The sequence below is a fragment of the Solenopsis invicta genome, chromosome 16, assembly GCF_016802725.1.
Source record: "Solenopsis invicta isolate M01_SB chromosome 16, UNIL_Sinv_3.0, whole genome shotgun sequence".
NCBI classification, from domain to species: Eukaryota; Metazoa; Arthropoda; class Insecta; order Hymenoptera; family Formicidae; genus Solenopsis; species Solenopsis invicta.
The window spans coordinates 14,429,099-14,456,802 of NC_052679.1; the positions used below are offsets into that span (position 1 = coordinate 14,429,099).

Genomic DNA, 27,704 nt, shown 5'->3' on the forward strand with positions numbered 1-27,704 from the left:
GGCGCGCGCAGGTGGCGCCGCGCGCTCGCTCAATCAGTTGCGGGGTATCCACCGGCCAGGTGAGAAAGTTGTTATTATTATTTGTATTCGTGCGCCTCTCGTTGCGACTCGTACCACTGCTGTATCAAGTGCATCGTGCTCGTATACGTCGTCTATCCGGTGGTCGCGTCCGCAGTTTGTCGTCTTCGATCTCCCTCCGCGAGAGAAGAGTTGGCGTACGCGTGTGCAGGGTGAGCCTCGAAGCAGCAGCAGTCGCCGTGTCTTCTTTCTTTCCCGTGGCGTCGAATGAGAGCGAAAGAGACCGAGTGCGGCCGACGATCGTTCGCAGTGCGGCGCGAGGAAGAGGGGTGGGCGCTTCCCCGTCCCGCGCGTGGGTGTGCGTGCCCGAGTGATAGATACACAGTTGTCGGGTGACAGAAGCGCGGAGGGCGAGGATAACCCAAATAGGGAAGGTGCGCCCTTTACTCGTTACCTGCTCGATCGGAAGTGCAAGCGAGAGAAAGAGAGAGAAAGGGTGAGCGAGAGAGAGTGAGTGAGTGAGTGAGTGAGTGAGTGAGTGAGTGAATCTGTGAGGGCGTGTGTGTCTGTGTGAGAGAGAGGGATCGTGAAAACGTGACATTACGGCAAATGACAGCGAAGAGGTGAGGATCAATGTGCCGTGATGGCTGAGGAGGAGCTGCTGGTCACCCTGTGCCGCGGCGACTCCGGCTCCGGCGGCTCTTTCGGCTTCTCGCTACTCGGCGCCTCGGCGTCGGCGGGCCTGCCGGCCGCCCACGTCATCTACGACATCGTCGAAAACTCACCGGCGGCCAGGAGCGGCAAGGTGAGTTACGAGAGACTGCATAGAACGAAGCTCTCCGCCGTAAGGACGATTTTCGCGTACCTCAGCCATAGGAAATTGATCCCTACAAATATACGATTCTCGCACGATCGATTTTTGCGTGTACTATCGCTTTTTTTGTTTTTACAAATAAACGGAACGACGATTTTCGTACGGTTATCCACGACACGACCACGGCATGACGAATTTGATTCTTGAACACGAAGGAACGCGACGATTAACGATTTTTCGTATGTCTGCAGTGTTAGGGATTAATCGTTGGGATAAACAATTTAATCAGATCGTTTTACGCGTGTGCCCACTTTGAGAAATTGATACTCGCGAATCAATACACGCGAGATGCTGCAATTCTCGTGCAAAGATTGATTTTCGTGCAAAGACTGTTTATTGAGTAGGAGATTAATCTTTATAAATGAATAAATAAATAAAGGAACGATTAACAATATAATGTCGTTTTCCATGCGACATGCGCCTGTGATCTTTATAAATAAACGCCGCAATTGTTTTAAAGTCGATATTTGCGTGCTGTCTGCGGCGGAGATTGATTTTTCATCGATAGACATTGAAATGAGTATATTGAAGTACAAGAAATGAGATTCTCTCGCTATTTTACATATTATTTTTACATTTCACGATCCACATTCCTGACTCGAAGAAAAAAATTGCGTTCTTGCAGCACAGCAAGTGGACTGAAATATTTCAAAAAGTGATAAAAAAGCAAGCCTAAAATATTGAAGATCAGAAGCTCTATAAAATACATAAATATTTGAAAGTATTTATATGTTGATAAGTAATTAATGATTTTAGAAGTTAGAGCTGAGTTAGAAATAAGTCAAAAAGAATAGTAAAAAAAATATATAGAATTGATATCTTAAGTTACTGTTTCTCTACATATTTTTTTATCTAAGAAATTTTCAAATTCCAAAGTCTACGCATCATCTCTTTTGATCTATGAGAATAAAAAAAAAAAACAAGATTCTCAGCATTGGAAGATTGTAATATGATTAGTATCCGATCGGAAGAATATTTTTTTAATTTTAGACGAAACCGAAAACTGAAACTTTTATCGGAATCCTAGAAACGCTACGTGTATTATAGGTGTATATATAACGCATATTTTATTTTTCATAAACCTCATAATTTAATTACACATGTTATCACCACCCCAGTATTGCAATTTTATTATCACAATCTATAATATGTTTTACTATCTATAGTAAGTATCATAATCATATTATCTCAATAATAACAAAATTTTTAAATATAAAAATATTTTTAAACAAGTCTTTGAAAAATTAGTGGGTAATAAAATTTTTACATAAAAATTTTAAGTTAAGAAAATAAAGAGTAATTATGGCGTTAAAAAAATTAATTAATTATAAAATCAATTGTCGATATAAGTTTTCTCTCACGGTTGTTTAGACGTAAGATAGTTATATTTTGAATTTATTCTATAGTTCGCGTATGTATTATTGTTACTGAAGAGAATCTACATCGAGAACTGAAACGTAAACTGTAAGTTTATTAATTAATTATAAAATGTTTATATTTAAATAATAATTTGGAAGATCTTTGTCGCTATTTTTATTATCTCACGCCTTAATAACTGCAAAAGCTCATATTGTCAATTAATTTTATAATTGATAAATTTTAAATGTTTTGTACTGTAAATTTTATATCTCTCAGTATTGCAAATTATAATTTCGCCGAATCTCCAATTTTGGTCAAAACCGAAATCTAATAGAAACTTCAATTTTTTTAGCCAAAACCGAAACTAAATTTTTGGTCGGAATATGGCCACAGAATTTAAATGTTAAACAATCAGTATTGTAATATATATTGTTTTTTGCTCATACAACTACCTATTTATCCTTGGCTTCACAAGGCTCCACGTCTTTTTTGAAAAAGGATAATGCTATTGCATTTTATAGGATGTTTAAAACTGATTTACTCCTTTTTGCGCTTTTACATTTATTATTATATGATGTCTAATTTTAATGACTGCATCTAAATATCTCAAAAACTAGATGGTTTTTTTTAAGTTGTACGATTTCAAAGGAGATATATTTATTTTGATTATATAAAAATTTGTGATCTTGAATAAAATAGGTCAAAACAAAATAAAGTTTAATTGTAAATATATTTGTAATATAAAATGGATATTGCAGAAATTAATTTTTGTAATAAATTGTGATAAACAAATTATTAAATATTGACTGAAGACAGAAACTAATTACGCCAATTAATTCTTCGGGAAAAGTTACAAGAGAAAAACAACTTTTTCTCTTGTTATTTGATTATACAAAAAAATTAAAAATAACAGTCGTAGATTATTAAAACTCGCTCCAGCTCATGGCTAGACTAGTGAGGTTATTAAAAAAAAAAAAAAAAAAAAACTGGAAAATTTTTCTACTATTCCTACAAAATGGATTGGAAGTTCTCAGTTTTCTCTTATATTTTCTCAATATTTAATATTTTATTTATAAAAATTTATTGCAAATTGTCAATTTCATCCGCCATTTTAAATTTGATCTTAATTTTGATCTCACATTTGAATCAGCTACTACAAAATTTCTTTATATGCTTTTCCATGTCCGTACAAAGATTAATTTTTGAGTTTCATAATTTTGGCATAACATAGATTTTCAGTTCTCTGTGCATTAATTGGAAATGGATTAATGCAATTTAAGTGTGTCCTTAAAATACGTTAAATATTGCAGATTAAAGCTGTTTTTTTTTAAAACGATTTATGATGTTGTAAAGAAAAAGAATGAAATTTAGCACTTTAAGAAGGCTCTTCTCAACGTTTAAAGAGCACTTGATATGCACGAATAAAGATTGACAGCCCTAAGTACAATCCATAAACACTTACGATACTCTAGATAAGAACAAGATATATTATTTCTAACGTAATTCAGAATTGAAAATTAATTAGAACAAAAATAATGCTTATTATCTGTTTCCTCGTAAACCGTTATTTTTCATATTATAAATATAAATTTATAACAGTAAATTAGCAATACTTTTAAGCTGAATTTTTATTTTTTTTATTTACAATTTTTTATTGTTTAAGTTTAATAATCAAATTTTTAATTATTTATTTGATTGTAAAATTTCTAAATTGACAATATCAAGTAATGATTTTTAAGAATTAATTAAAATTTTTGAATCGAAGATTTCGAAATATGTGACCGATAATTGAACATTAAGTTTTAGCAAAAAAAAAGTTTGTTTATCGTTATTCATATGTAAATGTTGCATATAATCTATGATAAGAAAAAAAAAGAAATGTCAGATAGCCCGAAAACGTAATCAAGACGTAATACATTTTATTATCTCTTTTTAAACAAATGATATAAACAACATTTAGATATGATCCAGTAGAAAGGACTGGTTAATGTGGTTACGAAGTCGCGCAAGTCTTCGGCTAAATTTAGTTTTGACGTTGGAAACGAAGAAAAAAATGATGAAGACGAGATATGTGATGTAAAAGCGAGAGTGCACCAGCTGCATTCTTTCTGCACAGCGGCACAGTTTTGCGAATAATATTTAATAACTCGCCGATAATTTTACGAGCGAATTTTGAATATGAACGTAGAAAATATCGAGATAATAATTGGGACTAATAAGGATAAGTGAATTAAAATTGTTATATAATTGTTGATTAATAAATTTTTAAAATATAATTTCAATATTGACATCTTAAAATTCGTTTACACTTATTTTAAACAATATTGCACCATGGGAGAGTAATTTTGACCTGCTTTACGTTTTTCAATTAGCTGACTTCTTAATGAAGAAAGCTGCTTTTGACGATCATTAATTGCTCCGAGAAAAATGTTGAGTCTCCTGATATCATTGGAAACTGCATCCGTGCGAATTCCGGGGTATGGGCAGCTGGTCCAAACTGGTCCGTCGTCCCAGAGCAGATCCAGCCCCCCGATTCTGGTCTCATGTCCACTGAAGCGACCCTCCACAAACAAAGTTATCGATTTATTTATACGAAATGTTTTTTACACGAAATTAAAAATTTTTATATAGTTATTATTTTATTAAAAAAAAAAAATTTTAATCAAGAACGTAATAATAAAAAATATTTTACAAAAAAATATATAAATAAAATAATATATAAATATTTTTATTATTAACTACATACATATAACTACATATATATTTATAACAATTATAAAAAATTGATTTGAGTGCTGCTACCTCAAAATCGAGGACGTTGAGGACGTCATCGACCAAATCGGATTTCAGACGTTGATCCTCGTTATCGGTGCCCGCTAAGGCTGGGGATGCGTTGATTTCCAATAGCCAAGGTCGCAGATCATCGCTGAGTAGTATATCGTAACCATAGAGCTCGAAACAGTTGCGATCCTGCATCATGACCGGTTGTACTGCCAGTAAGCTTGCCATTATCACGCCTGTAATAAACATAGATATAGTATGTAAACATTACGCACACTCACATACACTCATACACACTCAAAGATAAATCGTATAAAGCGATTAAGTTATTTGTACAATGTTATTAATACACAGCATTAATTTGATAAATTTGTGAATACCCGCAATGCGTTGCATCAAATTTTCAACTATTTCCGCCTCATAATAAACTGTCAAATAATCCCTGAACTTGTTCAATGCCCATTTGCAGTTGCATTCCCCATTCTCGCCTTTTATCGGAGAGATACCCTCGGCATTCTGACTTGCTTTCAGCTGTATTGCCGTATTCGTCAAGTGCACTCTGTTGTCGTCAATGTTTTCCAGATCGAACAATTGGCCACACAAACGGGCAAAACCTTCCCTGGCCAGCCATACTTTCAAAGGATGAAATGATGTCACCAGTACGTAAATGCGTAAATCGAATTTTCGCCCTGAAATGAGGAATTTAAATTTCATTGTAAAATAGAATTTATGAAGATGATTATTGAAAAAAGTCAAGAATATATAGATCTAGTTCATGATTTTTATTGGTTAAATCTTGTAATTAATTAGCAAATAATTAACAAAATATAAAATTATACAGTGTAATATGTACAGTGTATGTAACATATTAATAAAATATATAACAAATAAATATTCAATTACTTAAATTTGAGAAATTGACAAAGTCATCAGATTTAAGTACCAACATACGTGAACTTCATGACTTTAATTTCTCAATTATGTGTACTTATAGAATTTATACAATAATTATATTATAATAAAATGTCAATTTACATTATTATTTATTATAATACTAGTGTATATATGTTTAATATAATATTAAATATACGATATACAAAAATGTAAATATATTCGATTTGTTTCGGATTGTTGAAATTATAATTATTAATCAATATATTTAAATTATTGATTGTATCGATACTGAAGATTTAAATATCTGAATTTTAACCTGCGACAAGATATGGATTATCTATGTATTTCTGAACGACATAAATCTCAGTTGGGATTCCCGATTGCTGTGATTTGGTCCCTTTGTTTTTCCACTCCACGAGATCCTTTAACTTCCTGAATAGAAAGATACCCTTGCCTCGCGATCTCGCTACAGGTTTGACGATCCATGTGGCTCCTTGTTGCCTACAATTATTATTTATCATCTCATTGATTCTAATTCCATAATTTTAATCCTACATAACTATATACTGGGATTGAATTTTTTTCAAAAATTTTTTATATTTTTGTTTAAATACAGCGAATAGAAATGATATATTGCTATATATTACATATTAAAGCAAAATTCTTGTCGATTTTTTAAGTGCACAAAAATAAATATAATAAAATATAAAATTGTACACGAAAATATATTTAGTGTATGTGTATGCGCGTACGTGCGAATAGATACAAATGTAAAAAAATTAAAAATTTACTTTAGAAATTGTGCGCGCATAAATTTTATAATATCTTATATTTTATGACGATATAAAAAGTTTCTTATATATACAGTTGTGGAAATAAAATCATGGAAATAAAGCCATCTGTGTAAAATTGATGCATTTATATTAGGTTATTTTTTTATTTTTTTTAATTTTAATATAAATTGCAATAAAATAAAAATTATTTTTAATTATCTTTTTATGTTTGGAATAAATAATATAATAAAATAAATACTTAGTACAAATTTAAACTTTAGTATTTTCATTGATAACTGTTTTCCTTTCTCAGTGGCTCTATTTTCATGACCATCACTGTATTTATATAATCTAAAAATTCTTAAGATAACGCGATATCAATATGTTAACTTCTTGCTCGGTGTTTTTCTCGATAACAACTTCTGATAAAATATAATATTTAGATAATAATAAAATCACAAGTTATAGACGAACTTTTAATTTACAAAAAAGAATATAAAATTAATAAAATATTTTCCAATTAATAGAAAAATTCCAAATAAAACTATTAACAAAAATATTTATCTAATTAATAATAAATAACAATAAATAAATAATAAATAATCTTACTTGTGATATTCTTCGACGAACATCCGGTAGTCGCTAGGTAGCTCGAAGGTCACAGGCATGGAATCGCTGATGCGAGCCTCGGCAGTTTTTCCAGCCCTTATAAGGGCCTTTCTATAGCGCTTGAAATTGCGGTAGAGGTAATTCTTCCGCGTGAGCTCATAGTGGTTACGGAAGTGTGGTACCCGCTGGTAAGGGCGCAGCTTCCGGTCGCCGTCCAGCGCCTGTCGCAGTGAATCTCCCGTCTCGCACCACCATAAGTGCCAACTAGTATCTTCCGGATCGACTATCTCAAAGAAGAAAGATGCAACACTTTAATTATTTCTACTAATCTGACACTCATCGATATAAATTTTAAACTTTAAAAGCAATAAAAATTAAAAAATTTAGAAGCACTTAAGGTATTAAATCTAGGAGATACAGTTTGGTATCAGATTTTAACATTCACTTTTTAGTTTCAATTATTTGTACGTGAATACGATAATCCGTGTCAATAAATTTTTAATTGTTCAATATTTATATATTGAATAATATATTGAATGTATATTTATAGTATCTTAGAGTTTTTAGCATTTAATTATGCTATATATTTAAATTCTATTTGTAATGGTGTAAGTGCCATTTTATATATATTAATTTTAGAGTTTACAATGTTTTTTTTAAATAATGAGAGTACTGTAACTTTCTCTTCTTTCTCCATCTATATATACATTAACGAATATCTTCTTTATTATATGGTATTTGATAATTTTACATACAGAGATAATAATCTCATATTACCAGAAACTTTACAAAATTACCTGAATCCAACCTCTTGCTAACATCACCTCAACTTGTGTAGAAGGAAAATCACAACGAAATTTGACGATTTTATCGTCAGAGATGTGCTTTTTTTTTAAATCGCAAGGCTTTTTTTCTACACTGGATAACTTGGTCATTTCAGTCTCCAAAGGGGTAATTCGCGAATTCTCCAATATTTTTTGCATATTATTCATGCTTAATAAGCTAATTGAACAATTATTCGGACATATTGAAAATGATTCGCATTTATTAATTTATACAATGTGTTTTGAGATTCAACTTTTCCTTGATCTTTTTTGAATCTCTTGTAATCTGAAGTTTTAATTTATATTAATATCGGGATTATTTTAGGTAAAAATCAATTTTGTAATATTAATTAAATTTTTTTAATTTTAATTATCTAATTAAATTTCTATCTGCAAAAGAATTTTAACTAATCACTTATGATAGTCAATATATATTTTATATATATATATATATATATATATATATATATATATATGTATGTATATATATGTATGTATATATATGTATGTATATATGTGTGTATATATATATATATATATATATATTTATTTATTTATTTATTTATTTATTTATTTATAATACACCTATATATTTAGTATCTTATTTCATTTTTTACTTTCTTTTTTCTAAATAAAACTTAAAAAGTTATAAATTCAGCATTGGAAGAAACATCATGCGAATATATATATGTCGTGCTTGATCTTGTTTTCGATTTATAACAAATTTTTTTCTCAGAAATGTATCAAATAACATTTCAGCAAAAGCAAACATATATATCAATTATATATATATATATATATATATATATATATATATATATATATATATATCAATTTATGATACATACTAATTGTTAAGTCTTATCCCTAAATATTCATGTATATGAACTTATTCAGGAATGGATTTTGCATTTAAAAATTTCTGTAAGCATATACTTATTCTATAATAACTTTTATTACAAAGTTATAATAATTGTTCTAGTAATCTGTATCTATATAGTTATAATAAATCTAAGCACTTGAAAATATTGAGAGAGTAAGATCAATGACGAGATGTTTACACATTTGCTTTGATGTACAAGATATTCATTTTGAATATTTTCTGTAACAATAATTTAAATACTCCTTTAACGTTTTGTCGAAATTTGTGGACTTGTTAAAAAATATTGTAAACAGATTATCAACAACACGAATCCTCATTTGATACAACATTGCAAGCAAAGAAAGATACACAAATTGAGTATAGCGACTTTGCAGCAACAATTGTAAAAGAAATGTATGCTTATGGCAATATTTCAGTAAAATTGTGACAACTTTGCTCGATATCAGAAGTAAGAAATATTATTTCGGCAATAACAAACAAAAGGATAATTGAGCAAATAATTCTGCCATTATCATGGCAACACATGACGGCAACAGTTGCTAGCAAATGGATTAAACTGCTTTGCTTTTGCTGAAATGTTATTTGATACATTTCTGAGAAAAAAATTTGCTATAAATCGAAAACAAGATCAAGCACGACATATATATATATTCGCATGATGTTTCTTCCAATGCTGAATTTATAAATTTATTCCTAGAGAAAAGTCTTAAGATATTGTGGAATATCTTATATTCCAATCCTATATCGATATGCAATAATTGTTTATTCAAGTCAAAGTACATCGTGCACAGAATGATCCATTAGAGGACAAATTAGAGGACAGCGAGAAGAAAGTCAATGTCATCGTGGCTCCGAAAATACAATTGGCTACCAGCCGAAATTTCCACGTTCTGACTCGCATTTGATCAGTCGTATTTTACCAGTTACGAATTGTCGGTGCTCTTTCAATGTGATTAAAGTATTCGGAATCGTATCTTAACGCGTGCTTAAAAGTGTGCCTCGAATGCCCAAATTTGCGTCCTGTCTGTCGTGCTGTTTACGACCTTTTGACTTTCTTCTGAATAGACGTTCTGGAAGAGATAGATATGATTATGTTGAATACATGGCGCTCTGTCAGGTGAATCTAATAACTGTATATGAGAATTCATTCAAATAATTACGGGGGACAAAATAACGTGAACACTAGGAAATTAGAATTTTCCGAAAAAGTGGGTGGAAAAGATTATAAATTCCGGTTTTTTTTATTATCCTGGATTTTATATAATGGAATAAACTGACAAAAACTATAAAAATGATTAATATATAACAGTGAAATATGTTTATATAACTTACAAAGATATTGTTTTAATTAAAAAATTATATTAATCACTATTATTTAAAAAAAAGAAATACCGGTTAAAAGTAACGAATTTATAATAATAAAACTTTATATAAGATCTTTCCTATAAGTTTTAATTAATTTGTGAAATACTTTTTTCTTAAATGAAAAGTTTCAAAGAGATATGTTATTAAATTTTATATTAATTTTTAGTTTAATAAGAAAAATTAAATGTAATAAACAAAATTTAAAAATTAAAAATTTTTACTTATATAAATCTGTTTCTCATTTACTATTCAATATCTTATAATAAATAATTAATTTGTCACATTGATTTCTAATCTATTACGAATTTTATTTTCGATCAAATCTAAATTTGAAAATCTTTAAGTAACAATACTCTCGCTGTTTTCTATTAATGTTATCGTTATTAATACAAGACGTTCTGTTAATTTTTTGGGGGAAGATATCGATTCTTACTAGTTTGAACTTTATTAAAAAAATTTGAAATTTTGTCAACTATAGGAAGTACACTACTTTTTTAATAAGAGATTAATTTACTATTTATTTTTAATACATATTTAATTCTTGTTTGGAATAAGATCACGTAATGTTTGCAGGTTCAACAGAATATCTTTTAATTGCTTATATACGTGATATTATAGAGGAAACATATTGCTTTTCATGTTATTTTTAAAAATTGCCCTTTGTTCTTTAAAATCAACGTTTTTCCCAGCCAATGTAACCACCTAACTTGAGTGTCACCGTGCCATTGTGCAGTTTAAAGGCCAGAGTAAAAAACAGAGTTTCTTCTTTCATATTTTTTAAGCATTCTTCATCATCTCTTAAAGATATTATGCTAGAAGAAGTATAACATTGCACTGGTAACGATTTAAGCATTGTATGACTTTATTTCAAACAATGATAAAATGTGTATTAAGAGCAACTTATGAATCAATCTTTTATAATAATAATAATAAAGTAAGTATTATATTATCCAAGTGGTCATATTATTTTAGCCTCTTGTAACCCTAAGAAAACAGACTTAAATTAATAAAACAACAGACTCTTTCTTCCTCTCCGCTCTCTCTCCGTCCCTCTCTATTTCTCTCTCTTATCATATTTAATTTCATAGAAATGTTTCTGTTTTATAATATAGAATATCTTCATAAAGATTGAACAAATCTCGTACTGTTTGTTAGTAAGGCCAACTGGTGCAGATAAACTAGTATCCTTTCATTGAACTTTTTTCACCTCCAGTGTAATTTCGTAACAGGACTTGCTTTCAGACTTTTACGCAACGGTGATCGTATGCGTGTTCAATCGGTTGTGCGTGTGACAATATATCGATATGCATAGATGAATATTTATGCGTCATCAATTAAAGATATATCATTTAATTATTAGCTTATTTAATTACTATAATACACTCAATTGACATTTAATAAATATATAGATGTACACTGTTAAAAATACGCAGCAAAATTTAAAATAATGTAACAGAAGCAAACTTCATTCAAGCAGGTAGTACATTAAAACATATTGTCAAAAGTGTACTAAATTTCATGCACATACTTTTCAATTATAGACATATTTAGTTTAATATACTTGTGTAACTTAAAAATACATTGAATTTCATAACATTTTTAACAGTGTAGGTACATACATACTGAAATATGGACATAATATTTATATAATATGTATTTTTTATATATTATAGATGATTTCTGTTTGATTTTTTCAGGTTGAAGCTGGAGATGTCATACTCAGGGTGAACGAAGTTGACGTCAATCGATTCAGTACGAAAGAAGGTAAAAATATTATATTCACTAAATCTTTATCTCTTGATCTTTAAAACATGGAAATTCGTAAAATTTGAGTTTATTTTATCATTGCTTTCTCGTAATTGTACGTTCCAGTTTAAGAGTTAATAATATTATAAAAGAAATATACATAAAGACGCTAATTATAAGTAACATGGAAATCTTTTGCATTTGAAAGATAAAAAACAAAATAATTGCGATTTTTCACATATTTTGGGAATCGATTTTCTTTTTATATTTGTATTTGTCATTTATCATAAATTAAATGTCACTTTAGGTAATGTGATTCAATATAGAATACAACGTAATTTTCAATATAAACTACGATGGATTAATTAAAATTTTGATTTCTTTAATTAAACATGACTATTGAAATCGAACTTGATAATACTTCAGAGAACAGAATTTGTAAGATGATTTACTAAAAATAACTAATTTAATTAATTAAATCTTATAACAATTATTAAAAAATTATCTAAAATTTTTGTTAAATTATGTAGAAGACATAAATTCTAAATTATTTTTTTTGTATTAATTTGTAGTATATGAACTATTTCTTGTGTACTCCACAGAACGATACATTTTATAATCATAATCATAAAATCTACATTATTATTTATTTATTTATTTAAGAATTAAATATATGTATCAAAATACATTAATATAAAGACGAAAGAGAGAGAGAGAAGACAGAGAAAGTAAGGAAAGAGGTTAAGATGAAAGAAGAAATAAAGAAAATATATAAACTCTGATTTTAAATTTTAGTTATATTTTAAAATTAATTTGTTTTGTTATTGATTTTAGTATTGAAATGTCTACGACTGTCTTCAGATCCCGTTACTCTGAAACTGCGAAGGGGTAAGTGAGATCTCTTAATAACACACGACTAATAATTTACAAAAGCTTAAATATATTAGTCTTCTATATAAAATTTTGTGGTTTATGTATATAAAATTTAAATTTCGTCTATGTCTATACTATGCAAATTGATTACGTATTCACGAGGCTGCTGAACTCTTACAATCGTAAGCGATCTAATGATAGATCATTGTCTACATGCGTTCTTGAACCTGATACTGTAGTAATAATAGAATTAACGCTGTAATAACCATCGCGGCTAACGCGATAAACAGAAAAAGTTACGCACCTACCCCGCGTGAAAGGGATGGCCGATGACCAAGGACATGTGATTATCCGCACGAGCGGCTTTCAAACGATGCACGAGGGCGACAAACGATTTTCTGTCAGACGATCACATTGATTTCCCAAGGGATGGTTTTATATTTTTTATTCGCCATTTTGTCAGAATCTTTTTATTATTGTTTTTTTTATTTTTTATTGTCTTAATTAGTTTTAATTAATGAATAAGTGAATTTATTGATCTTTGCTAGTTATAGTTTTTCCTGATAATAATAATAATATAATAATAAATAATTTGTTATTAAACAAATTCTTGTTTTTTGCATTTTTATTTTTAATTTTTAACCAGTATTCTTTTTTAATTTTAAATGAGGTATCTATGTATAAGCTGAATAAGATCTACTTATTTTATTTTATTTTTTTATAAACTTTATTTATGAAGATATGAAAATACACTGAGTTAGAATAAAATTTTTATTTCAATCACTCACAAGAATAAACTTATATCTTCTTATAGAAAAAATTTTTTAATATCTCTGACATTAGATCTTATTATACGTTTATGTACATAATAAGACCCGAGGTAAAAATAAATTGTAAAATAGTTAAACATTATCTGCTAAATCAGTTTTAAAATTATTAATAACAAAAACAAAATGGGATTTTCTATATTTTTAAATATCACAATTATCTTTAAAATTTGGTTATTAATTAATGTATTAATGTTTGGAATTTTTTAATCATTTGGATGCAATTTTGACTTCTCAAAAATTAGCAGCATTAAAAATTGTTCTCTGATGTAAATTCCATATTTAACAAAAAAATAACAATGGCCATAGTGGACCTTATTTGATAAATATACGTTATTTTTAAAAAATTATACTTATTTTAAAAAAATCGATGTATAAATTTATTTTCTATATTTAAAATGTTAGGAAAAATAATATTATACTATGTGTAATAAATCATAAAATAATGTATAATATAATGTATGTATAATGGACTGTTTATACATATATATATATATATATATATATATGTATATATATAGTGCAATATATATAATGCAATCTACGTCAAAAAGTTTTTATTGCAAATAAACGCACTGTATTCTAATTTGGCTTCTCTTTCTGTGATATATCTTTTAAGCACATACTCGGCATAAAACGTGTTTTAAAATGATAAATTTAAAAGTAAACTTTGTTTAATGTTGGACTTTATTTTATTTAAGTACCTTAGGTTCCAATAGAATTCTGTTTTAAGTTTTAATTACAAATAAATGTATAATTAGAAAATCTAATTAAATTTTTTTGCGGAAAAAAATTTTACTTTAAAAAAACATAAAAATGAAATAAATGTGATTTGATATAAAATAGAGTAAAACATGTATTCAGCCCAATGTTTTGGGCTGAATATAATGATAACAAAAAAGTAATATATATATACATACATACATACATACATACATACATACATACATACATACATATATACATATATACATACATATATATATATATATATATATATATATATGTATGTACGTATGTATGTATGTATGTATGTATGTATGTATGTATGTATATGTATATAAAGATGTAATTTAAATTAAATACAAAAATTTTTTATGCAGATCCTGCAGTGAAGGCTCACGTTCGCCGTCTTCTTTCTCCCGGACAACTTGCAAAGGATGAAAATATAGAATCTTCAAAAGATGTTTTGGCGAATACTCCTAAAAACATCGTTACTGGTAGTATAGAGAAGAAAGAATTCAAGAAGACGCCGGTCACACCGGATATGTCCGCAGACTCGCCAGCGCTGACACCGACGCCTGCAACAACGACGAGAAGTAACGGCTCGTGCAGCGATGCCTCTCTTTCATCGGAATTAGAGGCACTCTTGCCACCTGTGGACCATTTTAAGGAAGAGGAACGAACTCAATGGGAACCCCTGACCGCCGAGAAATTCTCACGACAGAAAAATACACCCCGGTACAAATCTTACAAATATTCTTTATTTTCTTTTTTTTTTTACTTTTTCACTTATCTACAAATCCATAATAAATTATCTATGAAGCTAAAAAATGTTCTTATTAATATTTCATTAGTAACAAAACTTATTATTTATTTATCAGGTTTGAAGCGTACATGATGACCGGCGACTTGATGCTAAATCTTTCCCGCACGCAACAAAGCAGTAATTTGCTACCTAAGCAACATCAGCAGCGAAAAGTGGATTCCCTTAGGTACAATCCCAATCATCAGCACACCACTACCACTATCACCACCACTAGTGCCCATCACAACCACAATCATCATCATCATCATCACCATCATCACCATCATCATCATAATTCGGTGCCTAGCAGTCCCAATGAGACTCAGCTGGCACATCAGCATCATCATCATCGAGGAAGCGCTTATAAAGCTTCCAGCTCGGCTAGTACATCACCTGTAGGCGCTGCCAGACGCGATGGAATACAAAGCACTTCGGGAGCCCTAGTTCAAGTCGATCCGGGCAAGAATACTCCTTCAAGCTTTGGTTTTGTACGTACTTCGCGATCGGAAGATCATCTGCAGTTTCAGAAAGATCCCTCAATGAGCGCCGTGGATATTGACATCGATGACGATGTCACTTCAAGCCTGAACACGTTACTGGATCCACGGCCAGAAGGCCTAATGCCAAACGAGCGAATAGTCTGGACTTACAATGCGCCTGTTAGCTCACCGGCCGTTTCCTGCTGCCAAAACGGTGGTTCCTCATCTTCGTCTTCGTCCTCATCATCCTCTTCGACAAGCCCTCAGCGTTCTCTGTCCCCTGCTTCCCCCACCTCCGTCTCGTCCTCCGTCATGTCCTCCAACTCTGGTTCCCGTAGGTTCCCTCCGGCCCAAACTGTTCCCGGGGTTTCCAGCGCCCCGGGAGGTCATCTCCCCGCTAACGGCGATTTCAGCCAGTCGGAAGCCATCAGCAACATGTCCAGTCCAGACTACAATGATGAAGAAACAATGGATATTCTCAGCGCGAGGGATATTATGATGGTGAGCGATCCTAGCGACAGCGATTCCACCATTTTGGCAAGCGAACCGCCCCAGAGAAGACTGAAGGCTAATCCTCAGGATGCTGGAGAACATAGAATAGTGATTCAAGTAAAAGGGCCTGACAAGGAGACTCCAAGAAATACGAGTCCTAGGCAAGCGAGAAGAAGAGGAAATCCTATTGGGGAACTGCCGTCGTCTGCTGCATCTCAAAATTTGCAGAGAAATCAACCCGGGATTCCAGGAGTTCCTGGAATCATTACGGGATCTGTGACACCGGAATGCGTAGGTTATCAGGTAATATCAAATATTAAAAAATAAATTTTGCTGATTTCTAATTCATTATTAATTATATATTATTACTTATTTGTTTGTTATTAAATTTAGGAATTAAAAGAGAGCGAAGATGAGAGGGAGGCTCTGATTGCTGGAATATGCGATGAACAAAAGGGACATGGAAGTGGCGCGTCGCCACCGCAGTCAGCAGACGAAGAGAGCGATATCGAGAGTTTGCACAGTTTTCATTACAGTCCGAAAGCAGTAGATTTGCCCTCTGCGATTCGATTGGCAAAACGTCTTTACTCTTTAGATGGCTTCAAGAAATTTGATGTTTCTAGACATCTAAGCAAAAAGTAAGCTTTCTTTATTTTCCTGATCTTTTTAAAATGTCCGATTTCTCTCTCAATTTCTTTCTCGAAATTATTTAAACAATCATACGATATTTATAATACAATTAAATTATTGAAAAACTTTTAGACCTTTTAAACCCATTATTAATTTCTGTACATAAAATATGAAAGTTCCAAAAGTATCGGTTTTACATTTAATATTTCACATCATGTGTTTGCAGCAACGACTTTAGTAAAGCTGTGGCGGAAGAGTATCTACGTTATTTCAGCTTCGAACGAGATACATTGGATATGGCTCTTAGAAAATTTCTCGCTCAATTTTGTCTGACAGGAGAGACTCAAGAAAGAGAGCGAGTTTTAGTACATTTTTCCAAAAGATATTTGGATTGCAATCCTGGTAGTTTCAATTCCCAAGGTAAGAATGCACGTTAAAATATACAGGGTTTTATAACTAATAACCATACAACTGGAAGGATGATTTTATATTTAAAAAATAAGTGAAAACCGCAAAATAAGTTTTTGTTTTATTTTCGAAATAATTGAATTAAAAATTGGCATATTTATTATTATTATGATATATTTATTATTATTTTTAAATATATTTTGACATGAAACAAAATTCTCGCGCGCGCGTGCGTAAATTATTTATTCTTTAGTAACTATGCTTTAATATATTTTTTTTACACAGAATAATGAAATGAATTAATTGATATAACAAAAACATAGTCTTAAAAATAATTATACAATATACATTGTACATATTACATTATAATAACATATTTTTTTAAAGATAATTACATATTTTTATTTTTTTATTCAATTAATTTGTCTTATTATTACATGCACAGAATATTAAGATAAGATTAAGATTATCAAAGTTATCAAAGAATGAATAGTTTACGAAATATTTTATATTTTATATCAATATGCCAATTTTTCTATTTGATTATCTCGAAAATGATCTATTATACGAAAAAATTTTATTCTACCCTTTCGACTTATTTTTTTAAATTATCTTCCTGCTTGTATCGCTGTATGTTACTATCTGTATCTTTTGTAAATTAAAAAGTTATATTAGATTATAATAATATTACAATAACATTAAAATCGTATTTATCTAGAATTATTAATTAAAATTTTTTTCCTTGTATATTATGTTTTTTCTATATGTTTCTTCTATTAAATTTATTAAATAATATTTGTTTAGATGCAGTTCATACATTGACTTGTGCGATAATGCTGCTTAATACAGACTTGCACGGTCAGAATATCGGCAGGAAGATGTCGTGCTCAGAATTCATTGAGAATCTATCGGAGCTCAATGATGGTGACAACTTTCCACGTGAAGTACTCAAGCAGCTTTATAACGCCATTAAGTCTTTTCCCCTCGAGTGGGCTTTGTAAGCAAGCATGATGTTATAAATGTGTCTTCTTTAGGATAATACTTAAATTCTTTGCGATTAGTATTAATAGATTTTCTTAGAATCTGAAAATTAAAATGTATATTGATATCTTCTAAAAAATGAATAATAATTAAACTTTCAGATTCAAATGCTTTTCAAATTCAGTTTTATATTCTCTATTGTTTTAGGGACGAAGAAGGGGATGAAGCGACAAACCAAGCGATCCAGCAAGGTGATGGTACGGCGGCGATTGCCGGTTCCGGAAATCCGTTTCTTGATGTGCCAAATATCACGGGCGCTACGGAGTTTAAAAAGGGTTATGTTATGCGTAAATGCTGCTATGATTCCAATGGCAAAAAAAGTATGCAAACCTTATCTCTTAAAATGAAATATATTAAATACAACGTTTATCTTAAATCTGGCATATTATGTTTTTCTTGTATGTCCCTTTTATATTATCGTTTATAATAAAAAATTACATAGCTCCGTTCGGCAAACGTGGGTGGAAGATGTACTATTGTACATTACGCGAGCTCGTGCTATACCTGCACAAGGATGAACACGGTTTCCGCAACGACAGTTTGCACAATGCTATACGTATTCATCACGCGTTGGCTACCAAGGCGACCGATTACACAAAAAAACAGCATGTTTTCCGATTGCAGACTGCCGACCAGGCTGAGTATCTCTTTCAGACAAGGTTGGTTCTACTTTCAATTTAACTTTTTAGATTAAATTAAGCTTAGGAAATAATTATGTACCATGTCAATATATTTGTGCAGTGATTCGAAGGAGCTACAGTCATGGATAGATACCATTAATTTCGTGTGTGCCAGTTTTTCATGTCAGCCTCTCGCAGGCGCCGTTGGATCTCAGCGCAAGTTCCAGCGTCCATTGCTGCCGTGTAGCCACACCAAATTAAATTCTGTGAGTACATTATGAGTATCTTAATTTTTCAATTTTTCTTAACTTTTGTCGTTGGATAAAAAAAATGATGATACTTGTGACGTTCGCAAGAGGATTAAATTAATTTGTTAATAGAGAGAACAGTTGCGGGACCACGAAGATAGGGTCAATAGGCTAGAAACGGAACTGGACGAACATAGACGGCATCCTCCGGAAAGAGGTGCCAAGGCTCTCACTGTACAAAATTATAAAGAAAAAGACGCATATTTGCATCACGAGGTAACTTTTGAACAATTGAAACGTATCGTAATATAAAAGTTTTTTGACAAAAACGTAAATAATTAACTGAAAAATATTTTTGATAAAAAATTTTTAAAGAAGGAATTTAAAAATCTTTAAAAAATTTTATATTGAGAGAATTAAACTTTTTTTATTTTTCAAGATTTTCAGAAACTTTATACTAATAATTATCATTTCGAAAAACTAAAACTTTATAAACAAAATAATAATTGTTCAATTTATAAGTAACGAAAACATTTTTTAACAATACAAATTATAATTTAAAAAATTTTAATCTTAAACGAATTAATATTTTTATTATTTTATATTTTATATTTTTTATTTTTTATTTCTTTGTCGTCTTCCTCAACTCCCTCTTCCTGCGCATGCACATATATTTTTTAATAGGCACTATCAAGTGATAATTATAAAACATATTTTGTTTGAAAAAACAAATGTGACCTTTACATCTCCGAAGTAATTCTACTTATTAAAAAATTGTTATCATATAATAATCTTCTCTGCAATCTGACAAAATTTTCTCTAACTCCTACAATTTAGAGAGATATTAAAGACGTTAATCCTACTTCGTCTAAGGCCTAAAAGTAATATAAAAGTAATCAATCTGTGATAATTAAAAATTTAATTTAATTATTTAACCATTTATTTAATGCTTTTCCTAATAATTTATTTAATGTCTTTCCTACTCGAAATTTACAAATTCATTAATATCATTGAAAAACTCAAACATTCTTTTCTCTTTCTAATTAAAGAAAGGATATATATTTCCTTTTCTATTCCACTTAATATTATCCTTTCACTTCATCATACTCTACAGAGCAACCCTCGTTCCAGCTGAAGCGGTATAAAACATATGCCTATCTTCTTCGTTCCCGACTGGCGTTCAGTGAGATGGAATCGTCGCTAGTTGAGAGCAGTATTGGTGAAGTAGACGAGGGTATGCCACTTGGACCTACTGGAGCCATAGGAAACGCGGAAGGAGCTCTAGTACCACCGCCAGTCCCTGAACGACCAGCCACAACTAATAGGTACAGTTATAGGACCGCCATTTACAGCAGCGGTGGTCGTAATCTACTGAACGGTGGCAATCAGGACTATAATGCCACCAGTGGTGACGTTGGTTGACGCAATGCTTATGGCCTATGCGGGCTATTCTGACCCCGGTGCTGGTGCTGGTGTTGGTGACGTTGAAGTTTGACGATAGACACGAGTGACGCAAACTAACAATATACCCGGCAGCACATTACACGCTCCAATGGTGTTACTAAGTGTTACATACAATCATAAACAAAATACTGTTCACTACTGATGTTGTGAAGTTGAATTGCAGCTGCATTGAACTTTTTCCCCTTTCTCAGTCGATCAACTGGCTGGAGGGGAAGGCGCAACAAAAAAAGAAAAGCTTAATGCAAATGCAGTTCTATTCGCTACGTTTGTACCGAACAGTATTTTGTTATTCACTGTTCACTCCATTCAGTGGCGCAACTATTTGAAAAAATTTTATAAGCATGTTAAAAATATAAAATGCAATCAAAAAGATGGGTTTTCATGTAAAAACAGGTCAAAAATATAAAAACTTTATTTTTCTCGAAGTTTTTTTCAATTATTTTAATTAATTAAGAGTAATAACGCCACTGATATTTTATACTTTTGTCGTGTCTTCTAATTACAGTAGCTATTTTAATTCTTGTTGGATCTATTTACCTTTTCAACTCTGACTTATTTATTTTACATAAAAGTTAACTTTATGTTAAATTGGATAAATATATATAAAGTTCACTATGGCAATACATTTATAATAAAATATTCAAGAAAAAAATATTTGTATAAACAAGGTGTTCCAAAATTCGATTCAAAATGTTATAACGGGAAAATTCTTGAAAAATTAAATAAAATATTATTTGTAAATTTTAATTTTAAACAGCAATTTTTGAGATATAAGTATTTATAGCTAGAGAGTCAATCACTAACTACGTTTAGTCGGATATCCATGAGCCGCACAAGCAATAGTATTAGTGGCCACATGACAAATAACCGTTTAAATGTAATATCTGATTGATCAGCTTTAAGCCATTGTATCTCAAAAATTATTGCTTGAAATAAAAATCTACAAATAACTATTTTACTTAATTTTGTAATATATAATATATGATTTATTGATTATTGTTAACATGTCATGTAAAACTGTTGACATAGTTTACATTGTATACATTGTGTACGTAATGTAGATTATTTATATTTTATGTGTAAACGCCCAATGTAAACTATGTTTTACGCGTGTCATTCATGCAAACAATAATCAATGAGAATCGGAAGGTTTAGATTTCATCAATAATGAAAATTATAATCTATTTTGTATTTTTAATATTATATAGAGTATCTGATAATTATACGTTAACACAATGCTCGTGACTAAGTAGAGTGGACTAAATTGAACAGAAAAGTCTCGTATCATTTTTATAATAATTAATAAGAAATTAATTTAAAAAGCTCTACAAATCACTGTAGAGTGTTTATGGTTACTAGGTGTATGGTGAGGTAGTGAGAGAAAAGATCGCGTGTTTATGGTTACTAGGCGTATGATGAGGTAGTGAGAGAAGCGTTCTATAAACAATAATGTGCCGTTCATAGCCATTGTGTTTACAAAGCGCTTCTCCTATTACCTTGCCGCGCGTTAAAAAACCATAAATGCTGGGTTCTCTCTTGATGCCAAATCATGCGGACACAAGCTTATTTGTAAATTTTTATAAATTAATTTTTCTTTAATCACAACCATTAATCACAAAAATTGCAAAATAGTATAGGATTTTTCTATTCAGTTTAGGCCACTACATTATTTTTCCTGCTTTAATATTTGATAAATAATAAAGATGAACTGATTTCAAGAGCAATGCGAGCATTAAATGGAACGTGCTGCAAGTCCGCTTTACTTACTAACCAGCGTTTAGTTAATAATTATCAGATACCTTATGTATCTTTATTTTATTAATAAGATATATTAATTTTATAACTTTATTACTTTTTCTATACTGTTATCCAATTTATACTAATTTATATTGCTTGTACTGTCTACATAAAAAAAGATTCATGACGCAAGGAGTTTTATTATTGGTATGATCTATATAATATATATATATTTTATATAATTGGACAGTTCATGTTTAAAAAAATATTCGATAATATTTGATAAATTATGTTATCAATATATAAAGAATTTAAGTTCAAATTTTCCATTTTTCAAAAGCCTTCAATTGGAATTAATTTATTATTTAATTTAACATTTGAAAATCCAAGTACTAAATTGGATAGATTATAAAAGAAAATAGTTTCTTATAAAAAAATTATGTTATTTACACTGAAAGTTTTCTTCGAAAATTTTTATTTCAATAATTACATAAAGTTACATATAAATGTTAATACTTTCAAAAATAATTTTAAATGTCTTTTAAAATTGTTTTTATTTTTTTTGCTTATTTTTTCTTATCTATTTCTTTTTCTTTAACAGAAAATAAATGTGACTTTGCTATTCTATAAATTCTATTTCATTATTGAAGACAACGTGCAAAAGGATCCTTGGAGATAACATATGCTGTTTCCCCGATATTGTTAGTTTGCGCACAAATATTAAATATGCAAATTAAAAAATATATAAAAGTTGAGAGGCTGTTAAGACTGGGTAGAAGAAAATTTTCACGTTTTGACTTGTTAAAGAGTTGAAGAAAATGTGTCAATCATTTGTGACTGTAAAGAAAAACATTTACAAATTTGTTATTTTGTTAATGGTCTGACATAAATATTAAATGAATACATTTTTTATTTATATAACTTTATATTCGGGCAATTTTTTGTGCTTTTTGTATTGTATTCAATTACTAATATATTTGTTGCTTTCGATAATATCTTGTTAAGTTTTTTTTACATACAACATAAACAATTAGTTTCATTTTTCTTTCCAATATTAATCAAGAAATTTATATCTTATATAAAAGATAGATGTAAAATTAAGCATGCCATATTTTTATTTAAACTAAATAAATTATATTATGTGTAAATATATTTTTCATTGATATTAATTATATGAAATGTATATTTTATATTTAATATTTTTTCTCCTTTCTCATCTATCTTTTCCCTCCATCCTTTTCTCCCTTCTGTTTCTTCTTCCTTTTTCTCTTGTTCTTTCCTTTTCTTTCTTTTTCTCTAATTTTTAAATAATAATTGTTAATTTTTAGTCTTAATAATTAACTAAATGTACAAAATATATATGTATATGTTTAATTCACATTATTTATTACATTATAACGAATATAAATTTTTACATTACAAAATTCTATATATATATAGTTAAATTTTGTCTTTCTGGTTTTTTATGTTATATGTAATATATGTAAATTTATATATATATAAATTTTTATATATAAAATTATTTTGAATGATTAAATTTTACAATTTGTGCTGTGCTGTTTTAAATTTTTGCAATAAATATTTAATTTTCAATAAGATTGAATTGTAATTAAATAGACATTAGATATGAATATAGTACAATATATGTGGGTGTGTGTGTGTGTGTATGTATATATATATATATATATATATATATATATATATATATATATATATATAAAATCACTATAATTTCATAATTTTTATTTATGTTATTAACCGTTATTAATTTCTTTTATTAGTAACTGAAAATAATAATACTTTCTATTACAATTGTCATATATATATATATATATATATATATATATATATATATATATATATATATAAAAATTAGACAATTGTAATAGAAAGTATTTATTATTATTTTCAGTTACTAATAAAAGAAATTTAATAACGGTTAATAACATAAATAAAAATTATGAAATTATAGTGATTTTTTATCTCTATAAAAATATAGTGACTTATACATGATAGTGTACAATACATATACATACACTTATACGTACAAGCGGGCATGTGTCTATATGCATGTATACTTATGTATGTACATTATATATATATATATATATGTGTGTGTGTGTGTATATATATATATATATATATATATATATATATATATATATATATATATATATATATGTATGTATGTATGTATGTATGTATTATATGTATATGTATATACATATATGGAAAGAAAAATCACATGAATATAAAAGTTACTATATAAATAAATTATTGTTTAAAATTAAAAGAAGTAAACGCACGAATGTTCTAGTTGATACATAAAAATATGCAAAAATTGAGTGGCACTCTGTACATAGATTTTTTATAAAATTAATTGGAAATTGAAAGCAATTACTTTATTTATTATAGTTTTATTTTTTAATATACATTTCTAATTTTTTTAGTTTTATTTTATATTAATTTCTAATTTTTTTGTAAAATGTTATGTTAAAATTTTTTGAAGTTCTTTAGTTGAAACTTTATGATGTAAAAACTTTTTTGTATGTAATAGTTTTTCTTTTATGTCTTATTTTACTTTTTTTCCGTTTCTGTTACTAAAAAAATTTTCTTTTTTTTCCTCTTACCTGTCTCTCGTTTCTGTCTTTAGGAAACATTGTTATTTTATAGTTGATAGCAAACTCCTTGTATATAAAACTGTAACATATGTGGATATATATCGTAACAAACACACTAATTATAAACGTAATATAATAATAAAGATCGACGATCTTCAAATCTAATTCGCATTTTTATGAAAAAAACCCACTAATTTTTTATAGAGCATGAAATAGTCCTTTTTATTTTTATAATTCTGCTTTCTCACGACACGATATTGTTTGATGTCGAAAGAGAGAAATGACAAGCAATAAATTGTTACATATAACTTTATTTTTTAGTTTTCTTTTAAAAATATAATCATTTTATAATCCTTAATCCTGTAAAATATGCGGCAAACTGAGATTTATGTTACATAGAAGAAGGGTTGGAAAATAACGCATTCCTTGTAACGCCGTTACTGTTTTCGTTACTTTTTTTATGGTAACGTTTCCAACCCTGCATAGAAGTATTATATAAAATAAATCTTAAAATGTAGTACATTTTTCAAATGTTAAAAACTGTAATAAACGACAAGTGTACTATTATTTCAGGAATTATTTTACATTTCTACGTGACATGTCGGACAGATATCTCAGTTTACCGCATATTTTAGGTGTTGGAATTACGAAATTATTATTTTTTTTTAAGAAAATTGAAAAAGCTATATGTAGCAATTAATTTATTGCACATCTCATCTCTGACTCATCATATACGAATACACAATATTACACTGCGAGAGAGCAGAATCTAAAGCGTATAATAAAGGAATATTAGATATTAGGAATAAAAATAAAAATTTTAGAATCAGTTTTCTTAATAAATATTAAACGTGATGCATAATGGATACGAATAAGACGTAAGACATAAATGTGTTATACAAGATACAGCATAACTTATTATTTATATATAGTGTTTATGGAGAAAACTGGTTCTAAAATTTTAATTCCTATTCCTAATATCTAATATTCCTCTATTATAGAATAAAATATTAAACATATAAATACATAATAATTGTTTCAGTATTATACGTATATTTTGTTATTTATGCATATATTTTTATATATTATATATGTAAAAACATAATTATTTGTACATATTTGGTTTATACGCAGTTTTGCATGATTGATCTTAGTAATCTTATTAATTACTGTAGATTATATCATAGCTTTATGACTGATTATACATATTTTATCTTTTTATTTATTTTGTATTTTTATATTCTGTATGGGTCTTTTTAAATTATACTGTATGGGTCTTTTTAAATTAAAGCATGTTTAAACACACATACACGTGAACATGATGCATATAAATATGAATAATTATAACAAATCATGTATATTTTTTTATGCATATATGAAATTATAAATCTAAGATATAATAAGGAAAATGATATCTGAATGTGTAGAATAGATGTAGTCGTAGTTGTCTTATTAATGATTTTATAACAATTTTAACATTTTTAATTAACAAAGCTATTTGCCGAAATTGAAATTAATTTTTTTAAATTAATCCGCAATTTCGGTCGAATTTCTATAAAAAATTCGACAACTTTTTATTTATAATAAATTCGTATTCATTTGTTGCATGCAACAGAGTTGACCAGGCAGCAACGTAAACAGGATCCAGCAAGATTGTTACATCCAGCTTTCAGGTTACTCAGGACATCTTCCTTTTCGCGCAAATATGAAATAAAGTTTATTGTTAAAATTGAATATTGAAATAAAATTATTGAAAAATTATGATATTTAGAGAAGAATGAAGATTGTGTCAACGAAATTTATTAATTAACAACAAATATAATTTATATTTGTTATATAAGTTTTATGGAATAGTTATTTATTCCAATTCATAATATGTTATTAATAATACAAAATCACAAGATTTTTAGATTTATTATATGTTTATTTAAACATTTTTAAACTTTATATAAAATTATGAAGGATATATATATATATATATATATATATATATATATATATATGTGTATATATTTTTTTTCCCCATAAAAAGTGCGGCCAAGATGTTTCTTCAATCTAGAGAGTATACAATAAAAGTATTAAATAGATATCAAATGAAAACTTTCGCTAAGTTGAAAACAAATATATGTTTTATTTGGCATTAATTTTCTATTCCAAAATTATAAGGTTCCAAAGATTCCAAATTCAAAACAGTTTTTTTATTATATGCGACGCTATCATCATATAAATCAGGCCTATCATATATTTCTATACAATTAAACTAACAGATTTAAATGTTATTTTTGTTTTTGTGTACGAAAAATCAATTGATGATACTTTAATTACCAAAAACCAATCGGAAGTACAAAAGCCGAAATTACCATAAACCATATTTGAGTTTCGATTTGAAACATTTGGATTTCCAGGTTTTTCTTAAGATTTTAATGCAATTTCTTATCTATTAGAAAGTAGAATTCATAAACTTTCAAACAAGTCCTTATATGCCGTAAAACTCTAATGTTTTCATATTTTTTTAAAGTAAAAGCTGCTTTGAATTTGGAATCTTACAAACTTTGAAATGGTACAAAATAAAACATATAGTTGTATTTAACTCAATAAGATCTTTCATCT

General features: G+C 28.8%; 3 protein-coding genes across 7 annotated transcripts; 1 reads left to right on the top strand and 2 right to left on the bottom strand.

Moving 5' to 3' along the window:
* LOC105197359 (PH and SEC7 domain-containing protein) lies at positions 1-26,876 on the top strand. Of its 5 annotated transcripts, XM_011163666.3 has the most exons (14): positions 1-823; positions 12,078-12,144; positions 12,961-13,014; positions 14,930-15,287; positions 15,431-16,628; positions 16,719-16,963; positions 17,182-17,375; positions 18,168-18,360; positions 18,552-18,724; positions 18,847-19,063; positions 19,146-19,290; positions 19,405-19,548; positions 20,404-20,597; positions 26,710-26,876. In XM_011163666.3, the coding sequence occupies exons 1-14, from the start codon at positions 662-664 to the stop codon at positions 26,729-26,731; spliced, it is 3,366 nt and encodes a 1,121-aa protein (XP_011161968.1). In that variant the 5' UTR covers positions 1-661; the 3' UTR covers positions 26,732-26,876. The 5 variants fall into 5 exon arrangements, with proteins under 5 accessions (XP_011161968.1, XP_011161963.1, XP_011161970.1 ...); XM_011163661.3 differs by lacking the exon at positions 26,710-26,876 and having other exon boundaries at positions 20,404-23,625; XM_011163668.3 differs by lacking the exon at positions 26,710-26,876 and having other exon boundaries at positions 20,387-20,522.
* On the bottom strand, positions 4,506-5,706 carry LOC113004428 (probable tubulin polyglutamylase TTLL9). The gene is made up of 2 exons (XM_039459049.1): positions 5,054-5,706; positions 4,506-4,812 (listed from the first exon to the last, which is right to left on the bottom strand). The coding sequence occupies exons 1-2, from the start codon at positions 5,279-5,281 to the stop codon at positions 4,561-4,563; spliced, it is 480 nt and encodes a 159-aa protein (XP_039314983.1). The 5' UTR covers positions 5,282-5,706; the 3' UTR covers positions 4,506-4,560.
* LOC120359814 (probable tubulin polyglutamylase TTLL9) lies at positions 6,146-7,701 on the bottom strand. The gene is made up of 2 exons (XM_039459050.1): positions 7,309-7,701; positions 6,146-6,427 (listed from the first exon to the last, which is right to left on the bottom strand). Exons 1-2 carry the CDS (start codon positions 7,365-7,367, stop codon positions 6,238-6,240), a joined length of 249 nt encoding a protein of 82 aa, XP_039314984.1. The 5' UTR covers positions 7,368-7,701; the 3' UTR covers positions 6,146-6,237.
* Positions 26,877-27,704: the final 828 nt, after the last annotated feature.